This window comes from Daldinia loculata (genome assembly GCF_022478755.1).
Source record: "Daldinia loculata strain CBS 113971 unplaced genomic scaffold F4817scaffold_24, whole genome shotgun sequence".
NCBI classification, from domain to species: Eukaryota; Fungi; Ascomycota; class Sordariomycetes; order Xylariales; family Hypoxylaceae; genus Daldinia; species Daldinia loculata.
The window spans coordinates 124,468-151,148 of NW_026054878.1; the positions used below are offsets into that span (position 1 = coordinate 124,468).

At 47.6% G+C, this 26,681-nt stretch overlaps 11 protein-coding genes across 11 annotated transcripts; 6 read left to right on the forward strand and 5 right to left on the reverse strand.

Moving 5' to 3' along the window:
* Window positions 1-544: 544 nt before the first annotated feature.
* On the reverse strand, window positions 545-2,605 carry F4817DRAFT_337306 (benzoate 4-monooxygenase cytochrome P450). Its single transcript, XM_049303277.1, has 7 exons — window positions 2,166-2,605; window positions 1,744-2,106; window positions 1,607-1,690; window positions 1,407-1,546; window positions 1,191-1,358; window positions 867-1,116; window positions 545-779 (listed from the first exon to the last, which is right to left on the reverse strand). The coding sequence occupies exons 1-7, from the start codon at window positions 2,448-2,450 to the stop codon at window positions 597-599; spliced, it is 1,473 nt and encodes a 490-aa protein (XP_049159080.1). The 5' UTR covers window positions 2,451-2,605; the 3' UTR covers window positions 545-596.
* Window positions 2,606-2,743: 138 nt separating this feature from the next.
* F4817DRAFT_337308 (aromatic prenyltransferase) lies at window positions 2,744-5,106 on the forward strand. Its single transcript, XM_049303278.1, has 2 exons — window positions 2,744-4,268; window positions 4,346-5,106. The coding sequence occupies exons 1-2, from the start codon at window positions 2,995-2,997 to the stop codon at window positions 4,482-4,484; spliced, it is 1,413 nt and encodes a 470-aa protein (XP_049159081.1). The 5' UTR covers window positions 2,744-2,994; the 3' UTR covers window positions 4,485-5,106.
* F4817DRAFT_337310 (FAD/NAD(P)-binding domain-containing protein) lies at window positions 5,107-7,470 on the forward strand. Its single transcript, XM_049303279.1, has 4 exons — window positions 5,107-5,604; window positions 5,660-6,320; window positions 6,372-6,532; window positions 6,585-7,470. Exons 1-4 carry the CDS (start codon window positions 5,476-5,478, stop codon window positions 7,413-7,415), a joined length of 1,782 nt encoding a protein of 593 aa, XP_049159082.1. The 5' UTR covers window positions 5,107-5,475; the 3' UTR covers window positions 7,416-7,470.
* A 127-nt stretch (window positions 7,471-7,597) lies between these two features.
* Window positions 7,598-9,238, reverse strand: F4817DRAFT_105854 (uncharacterized protein). The gene is made up of 4 exons (XM_049297401.1): window positions 8,841-9,238; window positions 8,323-8,782; window positions 8,183-8,256; window positions 7,598-8,134 (listed from the first exon to the last, which is right to left on the reverse strand). The coding sequence occupies exons 1-4, from the start codon at window positions 9,064-9,066 to the stop codon at window positions 7,752-7,754; spliced, it is 1,143 nt and encodes a 380-aa protein (XP_049159083.1). The 5' UTR covers window positions 9,067-9,238; the 3' UTR covers window positions 7,598-7,751.
* A 642-nt stretch (window positions 9,239-9,880) lies between these two features.
* F4817DRAFT_337313 (putative cinnamoyl-CoA reductase) lies at window positions 9,881-11,552 on the forward strand. The gene is made up of 2 exons (XM_049303280.1): window positions 9,881-10,231; window positions 10,316-11,552. The coding sequence occupies exon 2, from the start codon at window positions 10,346-10,348 to the stop codon at window positions 11,363-11,365; it is 1,020 nt and encodes a 339-aa protein (XP_049159084.1). The 5' UTR covers window positions 9,881-10,231; window positions 10,316-10,345; the 3' UTR covers window positions 11,366-11,552.
* F4817DRAFT_337315 (uncharacterized protein) lies at window positions 11,553-12,721 on the reverse strand. The gene is made up of 2 exons (XM_049303281.1): window positions 12,571-12,721; window positions 11,553-12,518 (listed from the first exon to the last, which is right to left on the reverse strand). Exon 2 carries the CDS (start codon window positions 12,285-12,287, stop codon window positions 11,613-11,615), a length of 675 nt encoding a protein of 224 aa, XP_049159085.1. The 5' UTR covers window positions 12,288-12,518; window positions 12,571-12,721; the 3' UTR covers window positions 11,553-11,612.
* A 1,039-nt stretch (window positions 12,722-13,760) lies between these two features.
* On the forward strand, window positions 13,761-16,334 carry F4817DRAFT_358687 (subtilisin-like protein; the record flags this gene model as incomplete). The annotated part of the gene is made up of 2 exons (XM_049306058.1): window positions 13,761-14,884; window positions 14,954-16,334. The coding sequence occupies 2 exons, from the start codon at window positions 13,761-13,763 to the stop codon at window positions 16,332-16,334; spliced, it is 2,505 nt and encodes an 834-aa protein (XP_049159086.1).
* A 302-nt stretch (window positions 16,335-16,636) lies between these two features.
* Window positions 16,637-18,538, forward strand: F4817DRAFT_337317 (glycoside hydrolase family 79 protein). Its single transcript, XM_049303282.1, has 5 exons — window positions 16,637-16,663; window positions 16,722-16,984; window positions 17,046-17,413; window positions 17,466-17,822; window positions 17,882-18,538. Exons 2-5 carry the CDS (start codon window positions 16,803-16,805, stop codon window positions 18,460-18,462), a joined length of 1,488 nt encoding a protein of 495 aa, XP_049159087.1. The 5' UTR covers window positions 16,637-16,663; window positions 16,722-16,802; the 3' UTR covers window positions 18,463-18,538.
* F4817DRAFT_337320 (uncharacterized protein) lies at window positions 18,539-19,422 on the reverse strand. The gene is made up of 2 exons (XM_049303283.1): window positions 18,982-19,422; window positions 18,539-18,910 (listed from the first exon to the last, which is right to left on the reverse strand). The coding sequence occupies exons 1-2, from the start codon at window positions 19,139-19,141 to the stop codon at window positions 18,750-18,752; spliced, it is 321 nt and encodes a 106-aa protein (XP_049159088.1). The 5' UTR covers window positions 19,142-19,422; the 3' UTR covers window positions 18,539-18,749.
* Window positions 19,423-20,207: 785 nt separating this feature from the next.
* On the forward strand, window positions 20,208-24,520 carry F4817DRAFT_337326 (uncharacterized protein). The gene is made up of 6 exons (XM_049303284.1): window positions 20,208-20,229; window positions 20,331-20,365; window positions 20,482-21,145; window positions 21,182-21,983; window positions 22,165-23,538; window positions 23,649-24,520. The coding sequence occupies exons 3-6, from the start codon at window positions 20,774-20,776 to the stop codon at window positions 24,077-24,079; spliced, it is 2,979 nt and encodes a 992-aa protein (XP_049159089.1). The 5' UTR covers window positions 20,208-20,229; window positions 20,331-20,365; window positions 20,482-20,773; the 3' UTR covers window positions 24,080-24,520.
* Window positions 24,521-26,681, reverse strand: F4817DRAFT_337328 (ATP-NAD kinase). The gene has a single exon (XM_049303285.1). The coding sequence runs from the start codon at window positions 26,157-26,159 to the stop codon at window positions 24,750-24,752; it is 1,410 nt and encodes a 469-aa protein (XP_049159090.1). The 5' UTR covers window positions 26,160-26,681; the 3' UTR covers window positions 24,521-24,749.

Here is a 26,681-nt window from a genome sequence, read left to right on the forward strand (position 1 = left end):
TTGCATGTCTAGTAACCTCTATATTTGCCTAAGGTATCGTCTTGAACCATGCCTAGAGTGGTAACACAAACATTGGCTCGACAAAGTCAACATTGCTACGCTATATTGAACTCCCTTGTGTTATAATCAAATAGTTAGATAACCGCAACTAAAGAAAAAAGATTAATTTTTTGAATTGTATCGGTTACTTGATTAGCTAACTGAGGTTCTTTATGAGTGAACAGGAGTAAGTTAAAGGGATATAGTTAACGAGGTCGGGTATGGAAAATGTACAGGTATCGTGACGCATTTGCGAACATTGCTGGATTTCGAATCAGCGTCAGTAGGCGCTACCCGGTAAGCCCCTACACATCGCTTGTAAAGGCAATCCCGATAATGCATTATTATACCTTACCCCCATAAAATCCCTTATCACACTTACAACGCGACCATACCGTGCGGAACGACTAGAGTGCTAAGGTCAAACCAGTATATTACTTGACAGAAGTGGTAGGTTTTAATGGGAAACCAAAAATACCGTATTAAAATGATAAATGATTGTAACTCGTCGTTTAACTCATTAATTATACTTATATAATCTCAACATCTGAATCAATTTATAACCTACTAATTATCATGTCCATTCCCGTCTGCTTGGTGACCCAGCTACCGTGGACTTTCCATCCCTGGTCGGGATGTACTAACGTGGCATTATATCTTCGATAAAACTCCACCACCAACTTAGTTATCATCAAGATGGCTATATTCTTTCCGATACAAGTATGCGTACCAGCCCCAAACTGTTCGCAAAGGGCCGAGTTAGCTCAAAGCCATAATGAGTTGGAAAGCATAAACACCAGGGCTCGAGGATATTGGTTTAGGCTTACAGAGAATAGACACCGGCTCATCTCTAGGCTTTTCTCTTCAGTGGCCTCTATCCATCTCTCGGGTCGAAATTGGTCGGCATCCTCGCCGTAAACTTCTTTATTATAGTGAAGGACCCAAGCATTAACGCCGACGGTGGTACCTCCGGGGATGTGATACCCGTCTATAACAGCTCCTTCTCGCGGTGCTTTACGTTCGATGATCGTACCAGTGTTAGGATGAACGCGTAATGTTTCCTGTATGACGGCGTTTCTTCAAGTAAGTTCCGGCGGTTAGCATTCTAAAACGTCGTGGGCAGGGGGAGAGTAATAATAATAATAGCTTACAGATAAGGGAGTTTAGCGACAACGGAGAAAGGGATTGTAGAAGAAGTCGAGTATTCGTTACTGGCGGATTCTATTTCGGCTCGAAGCTTGCTTAGGACGCTGGGGTTCTGAGCAAGGTGATACCATATTGCGCGGATGGTGATAGCTAAAACATCATGTCCTGCCGTGCTAACGATGTGTAAGTACCTTACCATGGGAGCATGCTCTAGTACGTACAGGTTGATGAATATTGCGGCTGTAAGGTCTCTTATGGAGACTTTGTCTGGTTGCTCTAGATGAAGGTCGAGCAATCTGCCCAGCATGTCCGTCTGCGTCTGAGATGACTTCCTCCTAGCCTCTACCTCGCTGAGCGTAAACTGGGGTGCATTAATAAGCGTCGGCTCCCGTGTGCCGGTTGTAGGACCAAGCGGACTTACTTTTAATACTGGCTCCGCCTCTTCCGCTGGCACGAGCGATCTGAGGAATCCTAAGAGCCATTGGAGGATGGGTGCTTGCGTAAACTGGTCATCTTAGTAAGACGTAATAACAAGAGTACGGAACGCCACAGACATACCAGTCCGACCATGAAGAATATTTTGTCAGAGGACTCGATAGTACCGCCCACGTCCTGGCCCCTCTCTAAAAACCCCAGCTTCTTCGAGACGTTGATTTCGCTGAGGCAGTCGTAGGCAAACAGATGTAACCATACAGACATATCAAGAGTTACAGGTCCATCTCGAGTTTTGTCTGCTAGCTGCCTCATAAATAAGTCGATACAGCTGTCTACCTGAGGTTCAAAGTCCTTGACTGCGGACTTCGTATATAGCCCCCCTATATTCCTCTTCAGAGTGGCGTGGCGTTGGACGTCTCTGAGCGAGAACAGGTTCTCGAGTGGTTCCCCACGGTAGATAGGAGCTCCTACTTCGTAAAAGTCCGACTAGTCACCGCAGGTTATGATTAGCTTATGTTGATAAAGGAAGACAAGCACACCCTCACCTTTGCAAATGCCTGCCGTGAACCGTGAATTATCTGGAAGGCGTCCGGACTAGCAAATGATACGTGATTGGGGCCAATGCGTACGACAGGGCCGTATTTCTCATGCACGCTCATATTCCAGCCGGGCATATCTTCATAGTAGACGGCGGCAAGTTTCCAGAAATTACTAAAGCTTGCGACAAAGGGTCCAGGAATGGAGTTTAACTGTTTCCGGTATCGCGTATACAAGAGTTGCAGATACACGATCAAAACGATCGCCGCGAGGGCAAATGAAACGAGTGCCATTCTTACTATGGAGGTTCGCAGTTAGCGTATGCGAGTTTAGAGCTCCTTTAGCATATCCAGAGACTATTAAATAATACCTATGCGCGGCAGGATTCCTAGCCATAGTGCGATCTTATATGCCGATTGCCATGATCCTTCGGCGGGATACCTTGTCGCATGTAACAAGGATGCGGAGCATTGCCGTATTCACTCTAAACGCGACTGGTGATGGTTGTGGGTAATCATATGGATTTATTTTTAGCTTCCTTCGCCCGTGGCTCAGCTATTTTGGCCATTGTCTCCACGTATATGATCTTGAATACATTACCTACCTAACGTAGCAGTAGGAGCTAGGCCTACGCAGTAGCGGATCCAGGACTTGTGCCGTAAATAATGCCTGATGACGCATATAACTTACCCAGCTCTGCCCCAGCTGGCTAGGGTTATAGGTAAGATGACGGCAATAGTTTTGGCCTTGGGAGACCTACGAGTATATTCTACCCGTTGCGGTGCAAGTTGACGACTATCTATTCACTCTCCACGGCTAAGCTTCATCTTCACCACGATGGCTCATATGCACATTTCTATGAGGAGCAGCCCATTAAAGGGGTTTATCCATCCATTCCTTTCGTATTTCTTCTACCTTCATAAACTTGTATTGCGGATAAACGGCCAAAAGCAGACTCAAATAGTTACGAAACCCTCATATCCGACGACGACAGCGTTCCGGAGGGTAGACTCGGAAGCTCAACTTGACCTTGATTATCATGCGCGGTACTGGTGGAGATCTTCAGGATACGCGCTGGCTGTTCTTCTTGAAAAAGCAGGATACTCTAGCCATGCGCAGTACGACATATTAAAATTCGTTAAGGCGATTACACCTAGCCTAGGCGCTGCTTACGTGCCTGAGAGACAGCGGTGGAAGAGCTTCATGACGGATGATCACAATCCCATAGAGCTGAGTTGGGATTGGCGTACGGGTGGCAAATCGCCCAAGATACGATTTTCTATCGAACCTGTTGGGGTTCACGCCGGGACTCATCTCGATCCCAATAATCAGTACGCTGCCTCTAGGCTCCTGGACTCGATGCTGCAGCTACTACCTGAAGCAAACATGGAGTGGCTTGCCCACTTCCGGCTGAGGCTAAGCAGCGAGGAGGTAATAGGTTCGGTAGAAGGTCACCAGTCAAAGGAATTCTATGCCTTTGACTTGGGAGAGGACGGCGTCATAAGTAAAGCATACTTCTTCCCCGGATTCATGGCAAGGGCGACGCGACAATCCAACTTTGATGTCATATCCGACACGATCCAGACGGCGCCTGGCAGCTCACCGGAGAAGCTTCAAGCTCTGAAGGTGTTCCAAGAGTACGTCTGTGATCCGTCGAGCCCGCAGCTAGAAATGGACATGCTAGCCATAGATCTCGTGGATCCAGCCGAGTCCCGCTTCAAGATCTACTTTCGAATCCGCGATACCAGCTTCGCCTCTGTCAGGGCTGCTATGACTTTGGCGGGTCGTGTTCGAATGCCGGACATGGAGCGAGGCTTAAAGGATTTACGGACGATATACCACGCATTATTGGGCAAGGGTACGAATCAAGATGGTGATGACGCACAACTCCCCGCTAAGGATCATCGAACAGCTGGTATCCTCTATAATGTGGAGTTCAAGTACGGAAGCAAAAGTCCCAAGGTTAAGGCTTACTTGCCTGTCCGGCACTACGCACGAAGCGAGGAAGCTGTCATGTCGGCGGTTGATGCGCATCTGCGCGGAGCCAGTCCCCTGTCTAAAGTAAACATGGTCAGCATGGTTAACTATCGGAGTGCTATGGGGACGATATTGTAAGTGCCTTACATAGCTCGTCGCATTCTTTTTCCTTTCTCGTTATTCTCTGTTACCCTATCACTAACAATAGCAGCTCGCGAGAAGCGTTAAGGGCGCGTAGCGGACTACATACCTACATTGGATGTTCCGTAGAGGCAGGTGGCGAGCTACGCCTTGTTTCGTACATTAATCCTCGCCAATTGAAGTTTGCCCATGTGCCCGAGGAGATCTAGGTTGCATGGATGTAGACCGAGTTGCCCAATTGGATTGTGAGAATTGGATTATTCTATTTTCATTATCCTTGTAGGGTCTCCATCAGGTACAGGGGCACAGGGGCAGACTACATACCTAGGTAAGGATGGACTGTGGATTCAACGGCTGATCCATCCCTACATCCTAACGGCTACATATGTACGTAAAACGACCAAGGACAACCCCCTGAGCTCTCAGCCCTATGGGTTGCTATCTGCCGTGTCACCTTCTCTACCTGGTCTTACTATGCATATGGTAACCTTCTCTAACCTCGCTCTGGGGCCTAGGCCTTTTCACGTGGGCTGACATGGGACTTTGCAAGTTATCCAACCATCGGCGGTACCCGCTCGTGAGCTGGTACCAACAATAGCATGCATCTTGTTTTTTCTCCTTAGTTCCGGGCAAGGCAAGGCAAGGCAAGGCGTAACGGGTTTAGCTACGGGTTTAGCTACGGGCTCAGCTTTCATGATTCCCCCTGTAGATATCTACTTCTTTATCGTGTATTGGATTTAGGAAGGTGGGATACCATCATACAATTATTATCAAAATTTCCAAACGATGTAACTGTAACTAGCATCGTTATACATATAAACATCTACTGTCCGTTGCTGAAATTTTATGGAACCATGACGCCTGATTAACGACCCGCTTACATTCCAGGATTCCGGGCCATTTTCCTCATACATATACCAACTCGACTAATGCCATACTATATCCGGTAGATATACTATTAGGATTGTTTACCTTGTCGAATCCTTCTTACCTAGGATATGGATCGTAAAGTGCGCCATCAGCATGAATCTAATCCTGTACAGCCCCGGTAGGCTTGGTTACAATGTGTATATCAAATTGCTACGCCGCCTTGAGTATTTGTAACGTTTAATACCACATAACTAACTTGTATAAACTGGTTTGTAAAGGGTGTAAGTAAGTACCTATTCATTCATCGGCTCTAGCCTATACGCGACAATCATGGATCCATTACGCGAGGAGGCCGTCTACAATGAACGCCATGTCAAAATAATATGCGTCGGAGCAGGCGCATCAGGGCTATGCTTGGCATACAAGCTTCAACGGTCGTTTAGATCCTATTCTCTAACGGTTTGAAACATGATCTAAATGCGATAATAACATCAAAAGTCTGACAAATCTCTAGATATACGAGAAGAATCCGAGCGTAGGGGGTACATGGTACGAGAACAGGTACCCGGGATGTGCCTGTGATGTCCCTTCGCACAACTACGTATACTCTTTCGAACAGAAGCCTGACTTTTCCTCTGTTTACGCCGGTTCGGATGAGATCCAGAACTACTTTGAAGAGTTTGCGAATAAGTACGACTTAAACAAACACATTGAACTATCCCATGCCGTCCAGAAGACTACGTGGGTGGAAGATATGGGTCAATGGCAGGTTGAAGTCAAGAACTTGAACACCGGAGAGGTTATCCACGATTCCTGTCACATCCTGATCCACGCCTGTGGCTACCTTAATAAGCCATCCTGGCCGAAGCTCCCCGGAATTGACGATTATAAAGGTGTCAAGGTCCATAGCGCGGACTATGATAGGAGTATACCGCTTGATGGTAAAAACGTGCTACTCATCGGGGCCGGGTCCTCGGCCGTACAAATCCTGCCCACGATTCAACCTATTGTCAAGAATGTCACCATATTCATTAGATCCCCCACCTGGGTACTCCCTGACATTTCTACTGAGGCTGGACAGTTCACTCGAGAGGAGATTGAGAAGTTCAAGAAGGAGCCGGAGACCGTCTTAGAGCTACGACGAACCAACGAAAGGACTATGAATAGTATTTTCAGTATGTCGTCTTAACATGAATAGTGGTGCTCGTCAATAACCATAGAGATAGGTCTTTACCTCAAAGGTACAGTGTTACAGGAGCAGTGCAGGACTCTGCTTAAAGGTGAGATGGAGAAGATATTCGACGACGAAGAATCTCGGAGGAAATTGATCCCCAATTTCGCGGTCGGTTGCAAACGAGTGGTCCCTTCTGGCTTCAGATATCTTAGGGTAAGCTACATACTACTTTCTAAGGAGATTCTGCTAAATCTAGTTGTAAAAGGCCCTCAAAAAAGAAAACGTCACACCTGTATACAGCGGTGTTGAATCCTTTACATCATCCGGTGTTATCAGCAACGAGGGGTCTAGCTACGACGGCGATGTGATAATCTGCGCCACAGGCTTCGACACGTCATATATATCTCATTATCCGATCTATGGTCCCGAAGGACGAAACTTACAAACGGAATGGTCTGAGTCCATCATGGGATACATGGGTGTGGGCGCGTCCGAGTTTCCCAACACATTTACGCTCCTAGGCCCTTACACACCGGTCTCTAACGGTCCCACACTTATTGCCATCGAAGCCCAAGCAGATTATATTTGCTCGTTCATCGATCGCTACCAAACAGAGCCGATCCACAGTATGGCACCGAAGGTAGCTGCCTGTACCGATTTCAAAGCGCACGTAGCTAGCTTCATGGATAAAGCCGTGTGGACGGATAACTGCCGCAACTCACACAATAATCATAAGGTGGGTGGCCGCGTGCCGACTACTTGGCCTGGGAGCACGCTGCATTACCTTGAAGCGATCCGCGAGCCTCGTTGGGACGATTGGGAGGTCAAGTATGCCGGGAACAGGTTCAGTTGGTTGGGCAACGGGATTTCCCAGACGGAATGGGATCCCACGGCAGACTTAGGGTATTACATCCGACAGAGCGATGACGGCGTGTGGAACAGTCGGTGGAAGCGTAACGGATTAATCAATAAGAGCGGAAGTATGTCGCCGAGAATATTACACCGCCAGGCAAAACTGGCCGTTGCGGCGCCGACTGATAAGCCGAAGCCGGAAGAGGCGAAGGCCGTAGTGCAGGCGGCGGCAGAGAGCTCATAGGGATAGATAGTAAATTATAGAATGTTATGTCGTATACCTATCCTTCTTGTTCCTAGATGCTTTGGCTTCCTTCTCTAGTATGAACCTCGTATATCCGATACCAAGTAAATGGCGATGCTTCAGTTAGACCATAGGCCTTAGGCCTAAACTTAGAACTACTTCGAAAGGGTCTTAAGATATACTTGTGTTTAGAAGTCCACTCTAGATTAATATCAAGCTAGAGATTTTTATATACTTTTGGATGTTATACATACAGAGATGCCACGATCCCTTGGTCCGCTAAAATTACCAGAAGAAGAAGAAAAAGAAAAAACCCAATTCCCGCCTGAAACCACATCAGGGATAAGACCGGTCAAAATCCCTCCTAATCTCGATATTCGTCTCTACGCGAATTTCGCTTTTGCTTAGATCCTTACCGTAAGGATCGCGGGAAAAGTGCGCGGGTGGTACCGTAGGCCGAAGCGGAATCTCACTTCGGCTCCGCAGACCCAACTCGTCGTCGCCTACGATACTAGCATACTGGCTGTTGTAGTACCTGCCCAGGCGCAACTTATCAGTTTGGTGCGCGTATGTGCCCCCAGCATTGTCGGAAGCATTTAGGACGCGCTTTTTGACGAAATGCGGCAGGCGAGAAAGGAGTGGCCGCAACCCTATCAGACAAGCGGCTGAGAAGTACATGCCGCATTCGATTGCCGTCCATGAGAATGCCTCATCAGCAACTACGGGGGGTTAGCAGGCAGGTTAGAAACGAGTCGAGGTCTTCTTACATGTTGGGTCGTTCATAATCACATTCGCATGGGTATAGAACACGCTGGTACGCACGCATGAGGCTATCATACCGCTGAAGAAGATGTAAGCAAGATGCCGACGCGTGGGGGGGGGGGGGGGGGAGAAAGCCGCTACTTACATACTACCTGTCAGGCAGACAGTTGCGATACCGGCCTTTCGCCCGACAGAGGCCTTTAGTCCCCAGACGGTTCTAATAGGTAGAATCATAATCATGACGTCGCCTATGATGTTCGGGAAATTGGTAAGTTGATACCATAGTATCTGGTTGAAGCATTTGCCGCCTTGGATGCTCTTGTCCCAGGTAAATGCAAGGGGCGTACATTCGAGCTGGGCAGCGATGACGGTGGCGAGGCAATTCGCGATCAAGAATCCCATGACGCCCCAGCAAGCAGCTCGCGCCCATTTGTCGGTGAAGATGCGTAGATATAAGATGACCACCGATATCCGGGACAGCATGTTGGACGGGACGTAGAACCAATCCAAGAGATACAGCAGCAGCAGATATTTGGTCACCTTGTTGGGATCTTCCATCACCACCGCCACGGTATGTCTACCAAGCCCGGCCTGTGTTACTTCGGCTATCATAGAGCAATTAGTACGCACACAGTTGAGGAAGAAGCAAAATTCTCAACTTACCATATAGACTCCCACACAATGCTAGTAAGAATATATAAGCCGGAATTAATACATGATCGTCCCATCCTCGCTGTGCTGTTGTCAAGCTTCTTGCCCAAAGTCGTAGCCCAAAAAGGACTGTGGTTATAACGAGAATAGTGGTAACGGCAGCAATCACTCGCCCGCCGTGGTCCTCTTCTAGATACCCAGGTGGAAACTGATCTGGTGATGGAGGTGGCGCCGCCATTGTTAGGTACCTAGTCCTAGAAGGCTCTCGATTGTATTTTTAATTTGTTGGTGATGACACAACAGCTTGGTTGGAAGTTGTGTAATGCTTCTAGTGTTTTTCGGCCAACTACCGTAACACCTGAACGTCTTGAAAAAAAAACTAATGGGCTTGCTGACAGATGTGTACTAGCAGGCCGAAGGCTTGATTAATAGGTACACGACTACATGTAGGTATAGCAAAGAATGGCAGAACAGACCCCAAAGGAGGGGAGGACGAATCGAGATCGCGTAAGCTACGCTGAAGCATTTAAAGGACCAAATCATATTCAAGATGACCACCCAAGAACATCTAAGACCATCCTTTCATGCTCTCTTCGCGTTAGATGATATGATTGCAACGTCACTAGTAAATCCTTCCGATGCGATGATACAGGTCGGCCAGACTCCTCCAATGCCTCTAAGCACGCATACGATAGTGAATCCTTCGAGCGTGATAATGCCACTCGGCGTTGCAGCGCTTATTGCTAGAGGTGGCTCAAAATCGCTAAAATTAGGTTGAAAATGGAGACGAGTCAAAGAGGGGAAGTCTAGAGTAAAGTGGCGAATACAGACAAGGACAGGGACAAGGATAAGGGGGGGGGCGTGGGGACGAAACGTGGTTTTCCTATTATAGCTTGACATTATTTGAAACACAAAATCGGATAATAAATATAAAAATAAATGATTGATTAACTACTTTTAATCAACGAGTTCCTATAGTAATGAGATATCAAATCTATAATAGAATCGAGTTCAAGGTAGAGGTAGTTTAGGTACCTTAGGCAAGGTAATATAGGAAAATATAAGCCACCCTCCCAACCCACTATATTGTTCAAGTCAGCCCAATAAAGAATGATGCCCGTACCCGGCACAGCACCTCATCATCCTTGATGCATGTGCCGAACCCCTCGATCTATTGTACCATAACTGCATAACTGCGCCGCTAGATGCTACCGAGCGGTCCCCTAGAAAGGAAGAGCGTAGGATATACAATATTTCCTAAACAAGGAGTCGTTAAAAGCGTTGCAATTGCACACCGAAATGTTAGAGGTTGTTCTCCTGCCTCTCGCTATCGCTCCCCCTTTTTTTCAACTCCTATCTTTCCTTACTCGTATTCCTAGAGTAAAGGAGTAAGCGATATCCAGGTAATAACAACCCCTTTCCAGCAGGCTAGAACTCAACCACCATCACCGCGGTAAAGAGCCCAGTATATCTAAACTACATACCAGATATATACACCAAGTACAAGCCGAGACAAGATGGCAGCGACAATTCTTATCACGGGGTCTACTGGCCTGATCGGTTTTCGCATCCTTCTTGCCGCTCTCGCCGCCGGCCACAATGTGCGTTATACGGTTAGATCGGAAGATAAAGCCAAGGTAGTCTCTTCAAACCCTGCTGTTCAGAGACTCGCGCCTGGCGAACGCCTCTCTCCGGTCATCATACCCGACTTCACTGTCGAAGGCGCCTTTGATTCAGCCCTGCAAGGTGTCACACACATCATCCACGCCGGCTCACCCGTGCCCCTGCCGAACTACGAGCCCACAACGGAGATATTCCAACCCACGATAAAAATATCTTCGGGCTTGCTCTCATCCGCGCTTAAAACACCCAGCGTGAAGCGCCTCATCATAACTTCATCCATTGTCGCAAATCTCGGCGCCGTGCCGCCCCCCACCGCCGTCTCGGCGAAAACGCGCGTTCCGCTACCTGACCCCGTTCCCGCTACTTTCGACAACGTCTTTGATGCGTACGTGCTGGGCAAGATAGTCGAGCTACATAACTCGGATGAGTTCGTCAAGACGCACAGTCCTCATTTTACCGTATCCCATGTGGTGCCCGGATACGTCTTCGGCCACAACGAGCTCGCCCTCGACGCCACTATGATGCAGACGCAGAATAGCTCCAACAACTTCCTGATGGTGGGCATGGTGGGCGGGGAGCTGCCATTCCCGATCCACGGCGGCTTCGCGCACATCGACGACGTGGCGGACGCCCATCTACGCGTGGCATTCCTCGACCCACAATCGGATGGACCTAAGGACTTTGGTATTGCGACGAAGGTAGACTACGGAACAATATTCGATCACGTCGCTAAGGCATTCCCCAAGGCTGTTGCAGAGGGGGTCTTCAAGAGGGGTACGGTCCCGACGTTGCCTGTTGAGTATGACTCCAGCGATGTAGAGAAGCTGCTAGGCGAGAAGTTGAGAACATTTGAGAGTGCGGTGGTCGACGTCGCTGCCCAATATCTTGAGACGCTGGGTAAGGAAAAGGCATGATGCGCGGGATTATGACCCGGGTGGAAGAACGATGGAGCGCAGGCTAAACATGGCTGACGTTCGACCGGGCTTAAATACAATGTAAAGGATATTTAGAAATATAAACACTCTTGAATTACACCATACTAGCGTCTAGTATTTATTCTCGTAGGGAGAAACCCCGAACTTCCAATAAGCCAGACAGGTAGGTACCTCTCAATCTAGTATAAAGATGTCTGTCTTCATAAGCCGTCAACTCATGTACCTATTAATAAGGAGGGCTCACGTCCATCTTGATTGAGATTTTATCCCGCGTGGCCCAGTTCATGTAATATATGGCCAGACCTCTCATATCTTCGCATCTCTTTATCAGATCTCTATCACCGTTTTGTGCTTTAAGAATCTCACGTTCCCTTTCCGTAATTACAGTCGCCATTTGGAAAGCAGTTGCCAGGAAGAAGGGAGCTGTCAATCTGCTCTCTTTTAGCACGCCATAGCCGATAGTTTGCAGTACCCTCTGCGCATAGCCCATAAGCTTGACTCGATGTCGTTCAATATTGTCGTATGGATCAATGAATGTTGCATGTAGCCTCATAGTGCGCGTCAGGGCTAGCATATCGCTAATAAGAAGCCGAAGAAACATAGCAGCTGCACATTGGAGGGTAAAGATCTGGTAGTCCCTCATCGAACGGAATGAAAGAACGGTGTCGACGACGTATTGGAGATCTGACTCCACTGTAGACCAGAACCCAGCGCTCGCGTTTTGGTGATTCAAAAGCCAGACTGTCAGTAAAAGCCAGACTGTCAGTGGGGTTTCGCAGATGGTCGTGTACCAACACGCAAGCTGCGTCTCGATTCGGACTAATAGTGTTTCGGCTTCATTATGCAGATTAATTAGAGTCTTTCCGCTGTCACTGGCGCTGTGGGAAACTACCCCTGACATATTCGCAAGTAATTGGTCATATTTAGAGGCAACGGCAGCTGTCGAAGCGACGTCTATTATTAGATGATCTAGTGGATCGTGGAGGTTATTTTCCAGAATCGTGATCGGATCCTTGAGTTCATACTGCGCCGCTCTTATTTCCAACGTAAATGCGGAGTGAATAAGAAATAGGTCTTGTCGTAAAGGGTCGGAAAGAAAGGTAGGCCGTCTCTATGAGAGTGTTTGCAAAATCTGTCACAGCTTAGCTCTGGTAATCTACTGAAAGTAACTTGAGGGGTACTACTATGAACAAGCGTGAAGCCGCTAACAGCCTCAGATTATTTTCCGAGTAGGCGTGCTCGGAACCTCTAGACATAATAGCGGCAGCCAGGCCGCGGATATGATTTTGCCACATATGTGAACTGGGAAACATTTCTAGCTTTGCTGAAATTAGAATAGGCACCTAAGGTGTTTAAAGAAAACTTATGTATTATCTTACTAAATATCTTGATATTTATAGGTTGCGGCGACTCTAGTTGTAACAATACATAAATTCTTTAGCTAGTTTACCCCCTATTCCTGTTGTTCCAACCTCTCGGCTGACATCTGTCCGCATATCTCGTCTCATATATCATATTCGATCCCTATCACTGGCACCCGAAGAAGCAGTTAACTTGACCGAGTATAAGCTTTTGTTAACGATATACAAGGTAGCAATAGGGATTTTGTATTGGCTCGGAGGATCCCGGTCCACCTGGCGATGTCTACGATTGAGAATACAAGGGAATATGTAAACTAATGCATTACTATCATTGACTATCACGAAAAACAGCGACTCTTGCTCAATGATTGATGGAGTAATAGACGCGAAGAATTCCGATCTATAGGCTCCCGGGTATCAATATCCCAAACCGGAAAGTCGTCACAATGAGGTTGCACAATTCACGAGGAGCCGCAAGGTTCAGTTATAGACATCTCGTGAAGAGTCTTGGCGTAGATTATATACGAGAAATTCCAACCTGGGGAGAGAATAGCCGCTGATTTGTGGGGAATTATTCTCGGTCCTTCGAACAGAACAAGGACATCCTCCGCTTACCCATGCCCATACCGTGAAGGCCGGGGTCCGGCAAGTTCCCGCTTGGCGGCGGAATACTAAGAATCTATAGTCGTTCGATCTTGAGGTGCTATTCAGGGACTCAGGTTAAATAGCTCTTCGCTGGCAAATTTCTCTGTAGTGTTACCCCTTTTGTTTGCCATGCCAGAGCAGGATAACCGATATTCTCAGTCCTAGTCGCAATGAGAGTCCAACCCGCATTGGCGACCCTTCTCTGGGCTCAAGCTTTCATTGCTGGTGCCGTCGCAGCCCCTAACGGAACGGCGTTATCGGATGAGTCTATTGTAGAAGGGGCGTACATTGTCGAATTCGATGACAATGAGGGTTCAGATGTATTATATCGAGATCTCAAAGCTGACGGCATTGAGGTGGAGCACCGGATGGACTTAAAATTCCAGCTCTTTAAAGGTGCATCGTTCCACCTCAGGGGTGATATTGCGGGCATCGAAGCGGACACGATAAAAATCGCCTCAAAACCGCGTGTCAAGAATGTCTGGCCAGTTCGAAGAATCGCATTTCCAAAACCTGACACGACGTTAACCGGGAGCAACGTGACGGAGTTCCTCCAACGTGTTAAACGGCAAGAAGTCACAGATGGAGTGTTCACTCCGCACCTCATGACTCAGGTTGACAAGCTCCTTGCCGAAGGCTACACGGGTAAAGGTTTACGCATCGGGTTGGTTGATACGGGCGTCGACTATAAGCACCCAGCCCTTGGCGGCTGTTTTGGTGAAGGATGTCTCGTTGAATACGGCTACGACTTTAATGGAGATAACGACACGTCGCCCGTCCCAATTCCGGATCCGGACCCGTATGACGGCTGCGTCGGGCATGGGACTCACGTCGCGGGAATAATTGCCGCTCAGCTTAATGAGCACAACTTTACAGGGGCTGCGCCTGGAGTCAAGCTTGGCATGTATAAGGCGACGGGCTGCGGAGGGATGACAACTAACGAGATGCTGATTGCTGGATTCAACGCCGCATTCGAGGCTGGAAGTGACATCATCTCTTGCTCGGCCGGTGACGATTCTGGTTGGGCTTCAGACCCCTGGGCTATTGTCGCTTCGCGTATCGCTGCTGCTGGTGTTCCTGTTGTTGTGGCTCCCGGGAATTCAGGAAACTTGGGTCTATGGTACCCGTCCACGCCAGCATCCGGTGTTAATGTCACGGCCGTTGGCTCTGTTGAGAATATCGTTCTCCCGATGCTAATAAAAGAGGCTACCTTCACTATTGGTAATTCAACTCGATCCGAACGTTTCGGCGTCAGGTTTGGCAGCCCTTCTTATCAAGCGAATATTACTTTACGATTATGGCCTGCAAGCAACAATACAGCTTCGGAAACAGATGCGTGCCAGCCATTTCCTGACGACACTCCAGATCTATCCAAAACAGTTGTTTTACTTCGCATGCCAACTCAGAGTTCGGAATGCACCGCGGAAATTCAGGCTGCGAATCTTGCGGCGAAGGGAGGCCAGTATTTATTATGGTATAGCCAGTCAAATAGGTAAGCACATGGGGTTTCAGCTCCGAAAATTTCCCTAAGCAGAGTTACTTATAAGTGAATTATAACTAGGGAAGTTCCAGATATATGGATCTCCAATGAATCCATAAAGGGTGTCGGGTCTATATCCTCTAGTCAAGGCACCGAATTTATAACGCTACTAAATGAAGGGAAAGATATCGTTGTAGATATCAACGACTCGAGGTCTGCAGGGTTATATGTCCAAAATCTGGATAACCCGGTAACTGGTGGATATACGAGCAGATCAAGTAGTTGGGGTCCAACTCAGGAGGTCCAAGTCAAACCTCAGGTCACAACTCCGGGTGGCAACATCCTGTCGACTTATCCCTTAGCCTTGGGTGGCTACGCTGTTCTATCGGGGACCTCAATGGCGACTCCTCTGCTAGCGGCTATCTTTGCACTTATCTCCGAAGCCCGCGGGACCAAAGATCCTCAAATCCTCCGTAGTTTAGTTTCTGCTACTGCGAAGCCCAAAGTCTGGTTTGACGGTACGACCGCGCATGACAACATCCTCGCGCCAGTCGCACAACAGGGAGCGGGCATTGTTCAGGCGTGGGATGCTGCACATACATATACAATCCTCAGTGAAAGCAGCATTTCGTTCAACGACAGCGACCACTTCGTCGGCGAGAGGACCTTTACGATTCAGAATACTGCCAGCGAAGATGTAACATATGTTCTTGGGCACACAAAAGCTTTAACAATGTACACCTTTGCGGATAACTCCAGTCCCGTCCTTAAAAGCACCACATTTCCAAATCCTACCGCAGACGATTGGGCTGAAGTGAAGTTCGCCTCTGATGAGATCACCGTGCCTGCAGGCGGAACTTCTGAGGTTACGGTTATACTCTCACCACCGCAGAATCTTAATGAAACATTACTTCCTGTTTACAGCGGCTATATAACCATTAATAGCACTAAATCGGGGTCATTAGTGCTGCCATACTTAGGCGTTGTCGGTAGCCTATACAATACTCCCGTCGTTCAGGCCGGCTATGACGGGGGAGTCTACCTCACCAATACCGACGGTCACTTCAATATTCCGGTTTACGCAAATACCACATTTATAATTGATCGCCCCAGGAGTAACAGTAGCTCCAGTGGTATCGTCTACCCGAAGCTCGTAGTATGGCCCACCCTAGGCGTGCCAGCACTCCGCGCCGATGTCGTAGCCGTAACTGCCACCAGCCTACCGACGACTAAATGGAAAGGTTACGAAACTATTGGTTCGCTACCAGGTTACCCATTATATCTGGTCCCCCGGAATGGAGGAGGAAGCTATTTCAGTGGTTTATTGGATGACGGAACCATCATCCCAGAAGGCACATATAAATTCGTCACTAGTGCCGTCAGAGTATATGGCGACCCTGCAAAAGAGGACGACTGGGATATCGTTGAAACGGTGCCTTTTATACTCAAGTATAAGTCATAAGGCATCTTGACGCGATGAGTAATTCATTATTAGTAGTCGAGTGCTGAGATTGATCATGCTACTACCGTTAGCCAGCTATCCCAAAACTGTTGTAAAGTATATCAATAGCGAAATCTTCCTTATAATAGGATACCAATATATTAACTTCTTGGGCGTAAATTACAAAGACACTAAGGTTGAATATTATTCAATTTCATCACCGGGTGATTGCTTATTGGTGGAAATTTATCATCACCAAGATCTATACTCCCACGTTTACCTTCCGCATGCCCCTGCATCTTTCGCTTTAACCCTTGAATATGTAGCAGTGCAGCTGTACAGAGAAGCGCGGACGTAACATTCCCAGTCTACTTCTAAATTCATCCAAAGCTAACGCAAGCAATGTAGGATCCGTCACCCAATCAGGCCAATTTCTCGTTTAGATGCTCGACGTATCCAAATAGGCTAATAGTTGCTCAAGGTATAAGTATGATCGACACGACACGGTCCATATTTTCTATCAGCATAATGGCTTCTTATTTCGGAAATTTGATACTCTTCCTCGCTGTGATCCAAAGCGCGATCGCAGCGGTGACTTTTACCGTCCCTAAGCAGGCACACACAGGGGGATATAGATACGCGCCTCTAGACCCTGCACCAGTTGGTATATCGTAAGTTATAGAAAAACAGAAATCTAGCACTGCTATAGGTACTCACCAAAGCCCCTATTAGTTTCGAGTTCTTTGCCTTTCCATCTTATTTTTCCAATGTGACCGCCACAAACCAGTGTCTTTCCAATTGGAAAGACATGACGGGAGTTTGGCCACCGATACGCATTGGAGGTACCACGCAGGACAGAGCCCAATATGACTCTAAAACCTCGGCCTACGTCGTGTATAGTGTTTCCAATCCGGCTGACGCGCCTGCGAGTTTGACATTTGGCTCGAGCTTCTTGACTCTAGCAGGAACTTACGCGGGAAGCGTCGTAGTGGGATTAAATAGGGGTAAAAATCAGATCCAGAACACGATCGATGCGGCAAAGATTGTAATATCTGAGGTGAAGAACTTGCTTGCTATCGAACTGGGTAATGAGCCGGAGTGTATGTTTTCGATCTATTCCATGATTCATCACCAAAGCTGATCTCCTCTTAGACTATTCCAGGAATGGTCAACCCATTGCTTCTGGCGGCTGGTCTCCGGCTATCGATGCCGCCTCGCAGAATAATTGGGCATTATCAGTTGGCTCGGCCGTCCAGAAGTCGTCAATCATTCAAGCCGGCAACTCCAACGATTCTCCCCCAACGTGGGGTGCGGCAGAATTGATCGCAACAGAAAACGCAACCGTCAAGAGCTATGTCAAGACATATGCCCATCACAATTATCCGGGAGGGAGCGTGGACTCGCTGATGAGCCATAAAAGTATCTCTAGCAATCTGCATGTCTTCGACGCCGACGTGACAGCAGCGTTGAAAGAGGGCAAACCATATGTTTTCGGCGAGACCAACTCAGGTATATATTATCCCAATCGCCAAAGTCATTTCGCACGATATTAATTAAACTTCTCGTAGTATCCGGAGGAGGAGCTGCTGGGGTATCACCCACCTTCGGAGCAGCGCTGTGGACCATGGACTATGTTCTCCGTGCCAGTTACAGTAATATATCAAGGACGTACTTCCACCACGGAACTGTTGGCAATTGCCAATACTGCTTTTGGGGAAGATATAGCATGGGAGCGCCTTACTATGGTGCGTACGCGGCAACCGCGTTATTAGCAAAGGCCTCTTATCTCACAGCTCTCGACGACGGGACCACCAATTACGCAGCATATGTATCATTTAGCTCCGACGGCACGCCTCTACGAGCGCTTCTATATAACTCTGACTACTTTAGCGGGAGCGGGAGCCGTTCTAGCCAATCATTTAATATTGGCGGTTTATCGGGAAGCTCGCTGAAGGCTAAAAGACTAACAGCAGAGAGTGCCATGTCCAGAGTAGACCAAGGTGGTAAGGTCACTTACGGAGGACAGACGTTTACTGACGGCAGCTGCAAAGTTGCCGGGACTGAGAGCACCGAGTCTCTATCTGTTTCCAATGGGCAAGTAACTATCACGTTAAAAGCTAGCGAGGCCTTGTTAATCTATTTGCAATGAGTTGGTTTAAATCGTGTAGATTAGGTAGTTTCATAGCAGTCCAAGAAGATAAGTTGTAACCTGAGCTATAAGAGGCTGGATGTTCTATAACTTCTCTACCACTATATCCTGATTTATTGTGTGAGATCCGCTCAGTAGGAATAAACTAGAGTTATAATAAATTCATCATACACACTTAGTACTCCGTGTAGCCTTCTTAATCCGACCTCTTTACCCTTGCATAAATCTCGAATACATGCTAGTGCTACGCATAGCTCTGTGCCTGGGGCTCACAATGTACAAGGCGTTCAAAAGCGTTCCTTGTCCTTGACTGGGATGTCTGAGCCCGTTGTCTTCTTGTACTGGTCACGAATATAGTCGGAGATCTGCTCATCCTTGGCTTGCTCAACAGCACTCTCGCTACTCTGATCTCCTTGACCTAGTACGTGCTCTTGTACCCAATCAATTCCTATATGTGACACATGTCAGGTATATAATGCAAGACGAAATGACGGTCCAGACAACCATAAACTCACGTACCTTTATCGAGGGCGTCTTCACTCTTTTCGCTTTCTTTACCACCACCAGCCATGGAGTTGAGTTTGTCCATGATACCGGTGTTGGACTTCTGCTGCCCATCCTCTGGGGTGTTCTCATCCTTTTCGTCCTTGCTACCCGTGATCTTATTGATGAAATCCATAATGAAAGTAATGAACTCTAGGGTCAAATGTAGAGGTCTTTGCAGAGACAAGTTACAGTTCTTATTGAAATATACCAAAAATCTTTATTAATCGAAGGTTAGAAGAACAGCAGTTGACACGTAGTGAAAGATAAATCAAGAAATATATATCGAATTGGGTATGGCAACGTAAGTGGCGCTAGGAAGAGAGTGATGTCACGGGGTTTAAAAACAAAGAGGAGCAAATTCTTGGCAGCTTCATATAATCTTCATAAGTCGATTTAATAATTCGACAAAGTTGTTAGCACCAGTTCATTAATGCAGTCCATTAATGGAGCATGCTTTAGGTACCTAGGTACCTTAGGTAATGCCCAGCAAATACCTTACCTAAGGTATGTACATAGGTACATACCCCTCACAACGCCCTTTTGGAGTAAATCATCTACCCCGCTGCGGCTGAGGTAAGTACCTATCGACATATCATACCTTACATGAAAGGTATTTACTTCCTTACATCTGCAATAATAACCTGAAATATATCGTAAAAAAACACAAGTGCTACATGTTTATAGCCTGTTACTGCATAGAAAATGGGTGTAAACTTGCCCAAGATACCTAGGTACACATATCCCTCTTTATTGAACACAGTACAATTAAAATAGATGACATAAATTCAAACAGGGACGCAGATACCATCACTTTAGGTAGACAAACACCATACCTTTTACACGCGGAACAAAACAAATACGTGCGTCACGCAGTACTCACATAATACTCACATAGCACTCACATAGGTACCAGGTAAGGCACAGCCTTATCATTCTAGTGGTTACCTATGGAAAGCATCCCAAGTCCGTAGCAACACATGTGTAGATGACTCGAGCTCTTATTTTACTTTACTTTTTCTGTTCAATAAATAAATACAAATAACTTCTTGAACACTATATCTTCATGCGTTTACATCCCTTACCAAAGACCGCAAAAAGTAAATTTTGCAGGTTATTCTTTACTTACTTTTCCCCTTTCGAGTTTTTACATTTTAAGAAGTACTTACAGCCTTACGGTTTGACTCCTCTTCCGTTTCTAAGGGAACCATAGGAGTACTAAAGGTATGTGCACATGATCAAGCTGAGTTGTTTTATTCTTTACCGTCCAATAGATAGAATATGTTGATTTACATGCTCACAAGCTTACACTGTACCCCGCCTAGAAAAACCAGGTTCAGTGCGGGAACCATAAAGTATAGTCAGTCTTAAACACGAAGGTTGAAAGAAGTTGACGCGCACCGTTTACATTAACACACGCGTGTTCACATACAAGCAAGCATCTTCTCGTTCGTACTAACACGCGTTTATCTTTAGGTACTCGGATAGCTTATTTGTGTTCAGCCTCTCCCCGACCATAGGTAATATTTAATACGGTGCCTGTGCCTGGACTGTGCCTTCAGATACCGCAAAAGGGCCGTCACATCAAGGCGAACAACCCTTCCCGTTTATCAGCCACCAAACCATATCCTTCCTTAGGTACTGTACTGATATTATATTACCTACGTGACCAACTGGTAACACAGACACGGACACGGACACGGATACTTGCATTCTCCAACTGAATGAATCCCGTTACAGCCTAACGGCCATACGGAACATATTCGTAATGGCTCCTAACTTAAAAGATATCAAGGATATCTCTGCCCGGATCAACTGTTTCGGGCGAAACCACAAAGACCAAGGTTCGATCGATAACGGCAAGCCCTCTCAGGTCCCCAACTCAACTATGGCGAAACCATTGTCAAATCCAGTCCAACCCAAATCGCATGGGCCACGCAACCAACCGCTTGCAATGTTTCCTAAAAAAGATGGCAACAACTTGCCCCTGTCGTCTCAGATTCCATTTGTCCCTGAAACCGTACCAACATCCTCGAGCAATACAATTGCACAGTTACTGAATCCATATCTTATTGCACAACCACCCGCAGGTGGAATCTCATATCAGGCAATGTCGCCAGGCAACCCCTCAGCGGGCAAGTCAGCGGGCAAGTCAGCGGGCAAGTCAGCGGGCAAGTCAGCGGGCAAGAAGCCAATAAGTATACCAAACCCCGGAGGTCCTTTCACTCAGATCAACCCATCCGGTACCATACATATTCACAAGGGTTATCTCTCTACGGCATCGCACGACCATTCCGGATCATCTCAAGGATCGGGCACGTCGGCTAAGAAATATCCGGCGTCTATCACATGGTTTCCACAATACCCAGAGGGCCATCCTCATCTGCACACACAGCCTGCTCCTCCCTTAGCCTCCGATGATCCCATAGGTTCGTCATGGGTTCAAGCATCATATTTCCCAGAGCATTTACCTATGCACCATATACAGCCTCTTCCTCTAGGCATCCATCCAGTAAAGCCCCTAACTGGCCACCCACAGCCTCTCCATTTAGGAGCCGGGTCCAAACAAACTCCAACGTTGAATAACCAACCTGGACTAGCCTATGACCAGCAAATGTGGAATAGCTATTATCTCGATCAATATGGCACTGCGCCGGAGTACTTTGCAGTAAATGATTATGAGATGTTCTCTCCCTTTCTGCACCCAGGTCAGGGACCTCAAGGCGACAAGATGGAAATAGACGGCATAAGCCTCGAAGACAACAGCGAGGATAGCAACGAAGACAGCACCGAGTCAACGGACCTAGAGCAACCTCCCGAAAATACAGCCATGATCGAAACAACTCTGGCTGACTTGAAGCCCTTAGGGTCATTCGTCCTAGGGCTCCTTAATCATGCCTGCGCCGGATGTCATAAAAAGAAGACCATGGGGTCTGAAGATGTTGTGAATATGACGGCAACATGGACTAGTGGCAATGGTGAGTTTTTCTTATACGATGGTTTTTTTTTTTTGATCCTCTCGTGTCAATATTTCCCTTTTTGTTATATATGACACATCGGTGTGACAGTGTACAAGGTACTCTATCTACTACAGAGTTGTGACCTTTATCCTTGAGATGATACTCTCTATGCATTACTCTCTATTCTAACGCGACGTAGGGAAGGTTAGCCTTGGTCTGAAATGTCAAGAAAAGTACTGCGAAGTAGTCACATGTCTCGGTTGCGGGAAAGCAATTCATTTCACTATGACAAACCCGTTAGGTGTTACCCTCAATGTCGCCGGAACGAGTGCCACTGTGCAGTGGTGCTGTGATGATGGCAGACTGGCCGCGATCTGGGCTCTCGCTTGCGGTTGGAAAGTCCCAAGGTCGAAGTCTCGAGCTGGTTATATGATCACAAGGGTTCGAGGAAAGGTCAAGATTAAGGAAGCTTCAGTGCTCGACAAGCTACGAGGACCTCACCCGCCGGTCACTGGGAAAGGAGTCGGTTACGGCGACGGGAATACTCCTCATGCTTACTTCTTTGGTCAGTATACACATCACCCTAAGCGTTCGATGCCAAAACAGTCCATAGACACTAAAGAGGACCTTGTGCACGAAATTTATTTCAGGCTCTTAGCTCTCCTACTCCCATCCTGCAAAAGAGTAGCACAGTTCGACGCCTCGCCGCCTAGCCTTTTATCACACATGGTCTCGCGCAGCCCCTTACTAGAAAACTCTGCAATGATGTTCAGCAACGGCTCTATTGACGAAATATCATCTAGAAGTCAACTTCACGATTCAGTATTGGACTTCTTCGATGCTTTAGGAAGCCATCCAGCAACTGCAGACTTGGTATACACTGACCGTAACCTTTATTACGAAAATGGGGGTAATCTTCTGGAGGCCTCGCTCAGCCCCGAGAAGAGCAAAGGTAGAATTGTTCCGAGGGACACGGGAAAGTCTCTGATCGAATTGCTAGGCAGCATGGCGGCCCAATTAGAGACTCTCCTCCGGTATGCCCAGTTAAACCGTTCAGAGTTCCTGAACTCCGAAGGACAGAAGTTACTAAAGCTTAGCCAACGTGTAAGCGAGGTGTCTACTCGGCACATCGCAAACATGCAACAACTCCAAACAGCCATGGATATTACTGAAGACAAGTCGGATATTGACTTTTCCGAGTGGCATCGCGAAAACTGTGTCAGAGACGTCCCCGACGACGCGGTCCTGCGTAATTTCGCCTACGCGCGGGAGGCAACCAGAGAACCCCCCCTGTGCCCAGGATCACGTGGGCGTATGAAGAGACTGATCACGGAGATATCTACGCTGCTAAGCTCACTACCAGAAGGCATCTTCATATGCCACGGATCTTCCCGGCTTGATATCATGAAAGTCTTGATCATAGGTCCTCGGGATACACCCTACGAGCACGGCCTGTTCGAGTTCGACTTGTACTGCCCGCTGGACTACCCTAAATCCCCACCAAGGATGCTTTTCAAGACCCCGAACGGCAGCAGAACGCGCTTCAACCCGAATTTATACCAAGATGGCAAAAGTAAGTGATACTCCCAAACATTGCGGACTTGCACCCGAAATCGGTATTAATACAAAATGCCTGCGGAGAGAATTCGCGACGAGACAGTTGCTAACGTTAGATGTTAATAGTTTGCCTTTCCTTACTCGGTACGTGGCCTGGGGAGCCTTGGAGAGGAGATCAGTCTACTCTGCTCCAGGTGCTTGTCAGCATACAGGCCATGATTTTCTGCGGAGAGCCGTGGTACAACGAGCCCGGTCGAGAGTGCAGCAAAGACAAGACGCAATCGGACAAATACAATAACAATGTTCGAAGCATGACAATGCAGTATGCCCAGCTGCCCTGGGTCAAGGCAGTCAATGCGAAGGATACAACCCAAGACGTAGTCTCCGGACCCAATATGGTGTCACTGTGGAAGGAAACAGCCCGGCTCTACTTTCGCGCAAACACGAAGGACATCTTAAATGTGATTAAGAGTTCATCGAAGTTGAATGTCTTTAATCTACAAGATGCAGCGAAAGCCCTCAAAAACGCACTCAAGGCTAGCGGCTATTTGGATTGAAAGATCCAAGGATATCACCATGGGGAGGCGAGCGATTCTAAGGTGAAGGGTTTCGGGAAATACTTTGATGAGGTGGAGCTCTTCATCCCGCTCGCGTTTAGTAACATGAAGAGAGAGGAGAGAGGCAGGCTTTTGGTGTTGGCCCAACAGACACAAATAAAGGCAGGATGGCCTAGCCCCGCCAGCAAGCAGAGAGAGGGCGCTGAGATTTCAGGCTCCCCTAGGAGTCAACCAGTTGAGTGACACTGGAGATTAAAGTCAACGCGATGAGGATGCAAACATGGACGGATGGGCATAGTAAGGTTTGCTTACCTGTTTTCTATACGGCACAAATCAAGTACATGCGATAATTGTATCTTCTAGCTTCGTAGCTTTGTAGATTAGGTAGCTACTAAATTGCACTCAGCTCATGGTACTCAAGGAAACGCATCTAACATAGACAATCCGACGATATCAATGCGGCAGTGAGATTTCTTTTCCGGTATCTTTAATGCCATGAAAGATAGGCACCTAGGAGGTAGCTAACGAATTCCTGGCAAATAGGGTAGGAAAGGGGTTAGACAAGAACATGCTCAGGGTAACTTTACCTTGGGTCTTCCAACTAACTCATTAGCCAACACGTACACATGCTGTAAAACTCATATTCTGACCCCCGATACGGATATGAATTTCAGTGACCATCGCCAAATGGATAGTTGAATTTGAGTAGGCCGATTAATCCACCAACCCACCCGTCATCATCCTCCGCAATTCCGTCTCTATCACCGTCACCCTTGATAGGAGACCTGATGACACAAGGCACCCCACCAGCCCAGCTACCGCCAGAAGTACGGCCAACAGTCTCACCTTCGACGCGGATCTCCATACCAACGGTCACAGCAGCCCTTCGCTTGCCGTCGATGCTGACTTCAAGTTCGCGTCCGCGATTTTTCTCGCTCAGCTTGAGAATTACCTTAGTGTTCAAGGGGAGGCCAAGCGGCCGAAAGCTGAGACTGCGAGCGCATATTGGGGTGATCAACAGCGTCTTGACCAAGGGGTGCATAATACTACCACCGGCGGATAGCGAGTATGCCGTGGACCCCGTCGGCGTGCTGATTAAGATTCCATCGGCCACCGCCTCCGTCAGGAAGTGATTATTCACATAGACATCGATAATGGCAAGGTGCGTGTTTGGACCACGATGGATAACAAGTTCGTTCACGGCGTGGAATGGTCGCGACCCGGCTTGTCCCTCATTCCTCCCTACAAGATTTAAATCGGTAGGTGTCCCCGACGTGGACTGCTGCGGCTCGGCGATCGGAGTGGGTATGAGTTGCTCGTTTATATTGATACCCGCGGCGTCGTAAACTCCAACCTTTAACCGATGACGCAGAAGAATTTTGCTGGACCGAGTAAGACCCATGCTCTTCCCGCGGAGGCCTTCCCAGTTACTGTGAAGACGGCCTTCGTCCCCATCAGGCCGGCCGTTGGTAGCAAACTGTGTATGAGGGTTCTGTAAGTCAGATACGGCAACACGGCTTCCGCTCATGTATACTTCACGCCAAGCGCGTTTAAATTCCTCAAACTTCCACTCGCCTAGAAAGCCTAGCGATCCCATGCTAAATGATAAGATGGGAGGCACGGACGCATGTAGACTGAAAAGGCTAGCTGCGCGTAGAATGGTTCCATCGCCACCCAGGGTGGTCACGAGATCAATCTTGCGAGGAAACAGGCTTGGGTCAGAAGAGTATATAGGAAAAGACAGGGACTCGTGCATAGTAGAGGCGATTCGGCGTTCGAACACGAGATTCAGATCGGGGTATTCGCTGTGAATATGGTTCGCAAAAGAGATTGCAGAAGCGGTCACCTTAGGAGCATGTAGCTTTGGAATGATCAGGATATTCCGCGGCGGTTCCGGCCAATGTAAAGACAGCAGAGAAGAGGTTGGACTCTCCTTATACTCGGGCATAATACGCTCGGGAAGTACAGAGGCATCGCGGATCTCGCGGCGGCAGGAGGTGAGAGAAAAAGATCTCACATCCTGACAGCGTTGTACGAGCAGACCTTGGCGGATACGGGGAAAGCTCCGTCTAAACATCATCTTCAAGTTTGATCTTTGCCTAGACCAAGGACCGAACACTCACAGCCTCTCTTTTCCTCTTTTCTCCTTTTCCAACTTAGAATTTCTCAGCCGCTACAACTATCGTCCGTCGCGATTCACGTTGCCAAAAGTAAATGCAACGACAACCGAACAAGATATGATTAGTCGCAAGAGTCGCATGGTTTGCACCAACGGCTATGCAAAGTGGATAATAACGAATAGAGCACATATAGCGCTTTAGAAATCAGTTTTCTGGTGGTCTAGATCAAAAGACTAAAACAGATATTTAGTAGATAGAAGAAGTATTGCGGATAATATTCATCTACCAATTCACCCCATGATCGAGCAGTCGAGACCCCCCCTCCTTTTCACAGATCGCAGTGGTAATGCAAGCAAACAACAGACGTGCGATTATACCATCTCTCAAATTTCTATCGTGTAGCTCCTGTTATTATTGTTATTATTGTCGTCATTAGGAGAATAAGGCAGGGATGTCTGTGGTTTTGATCCGATGATGTAGGT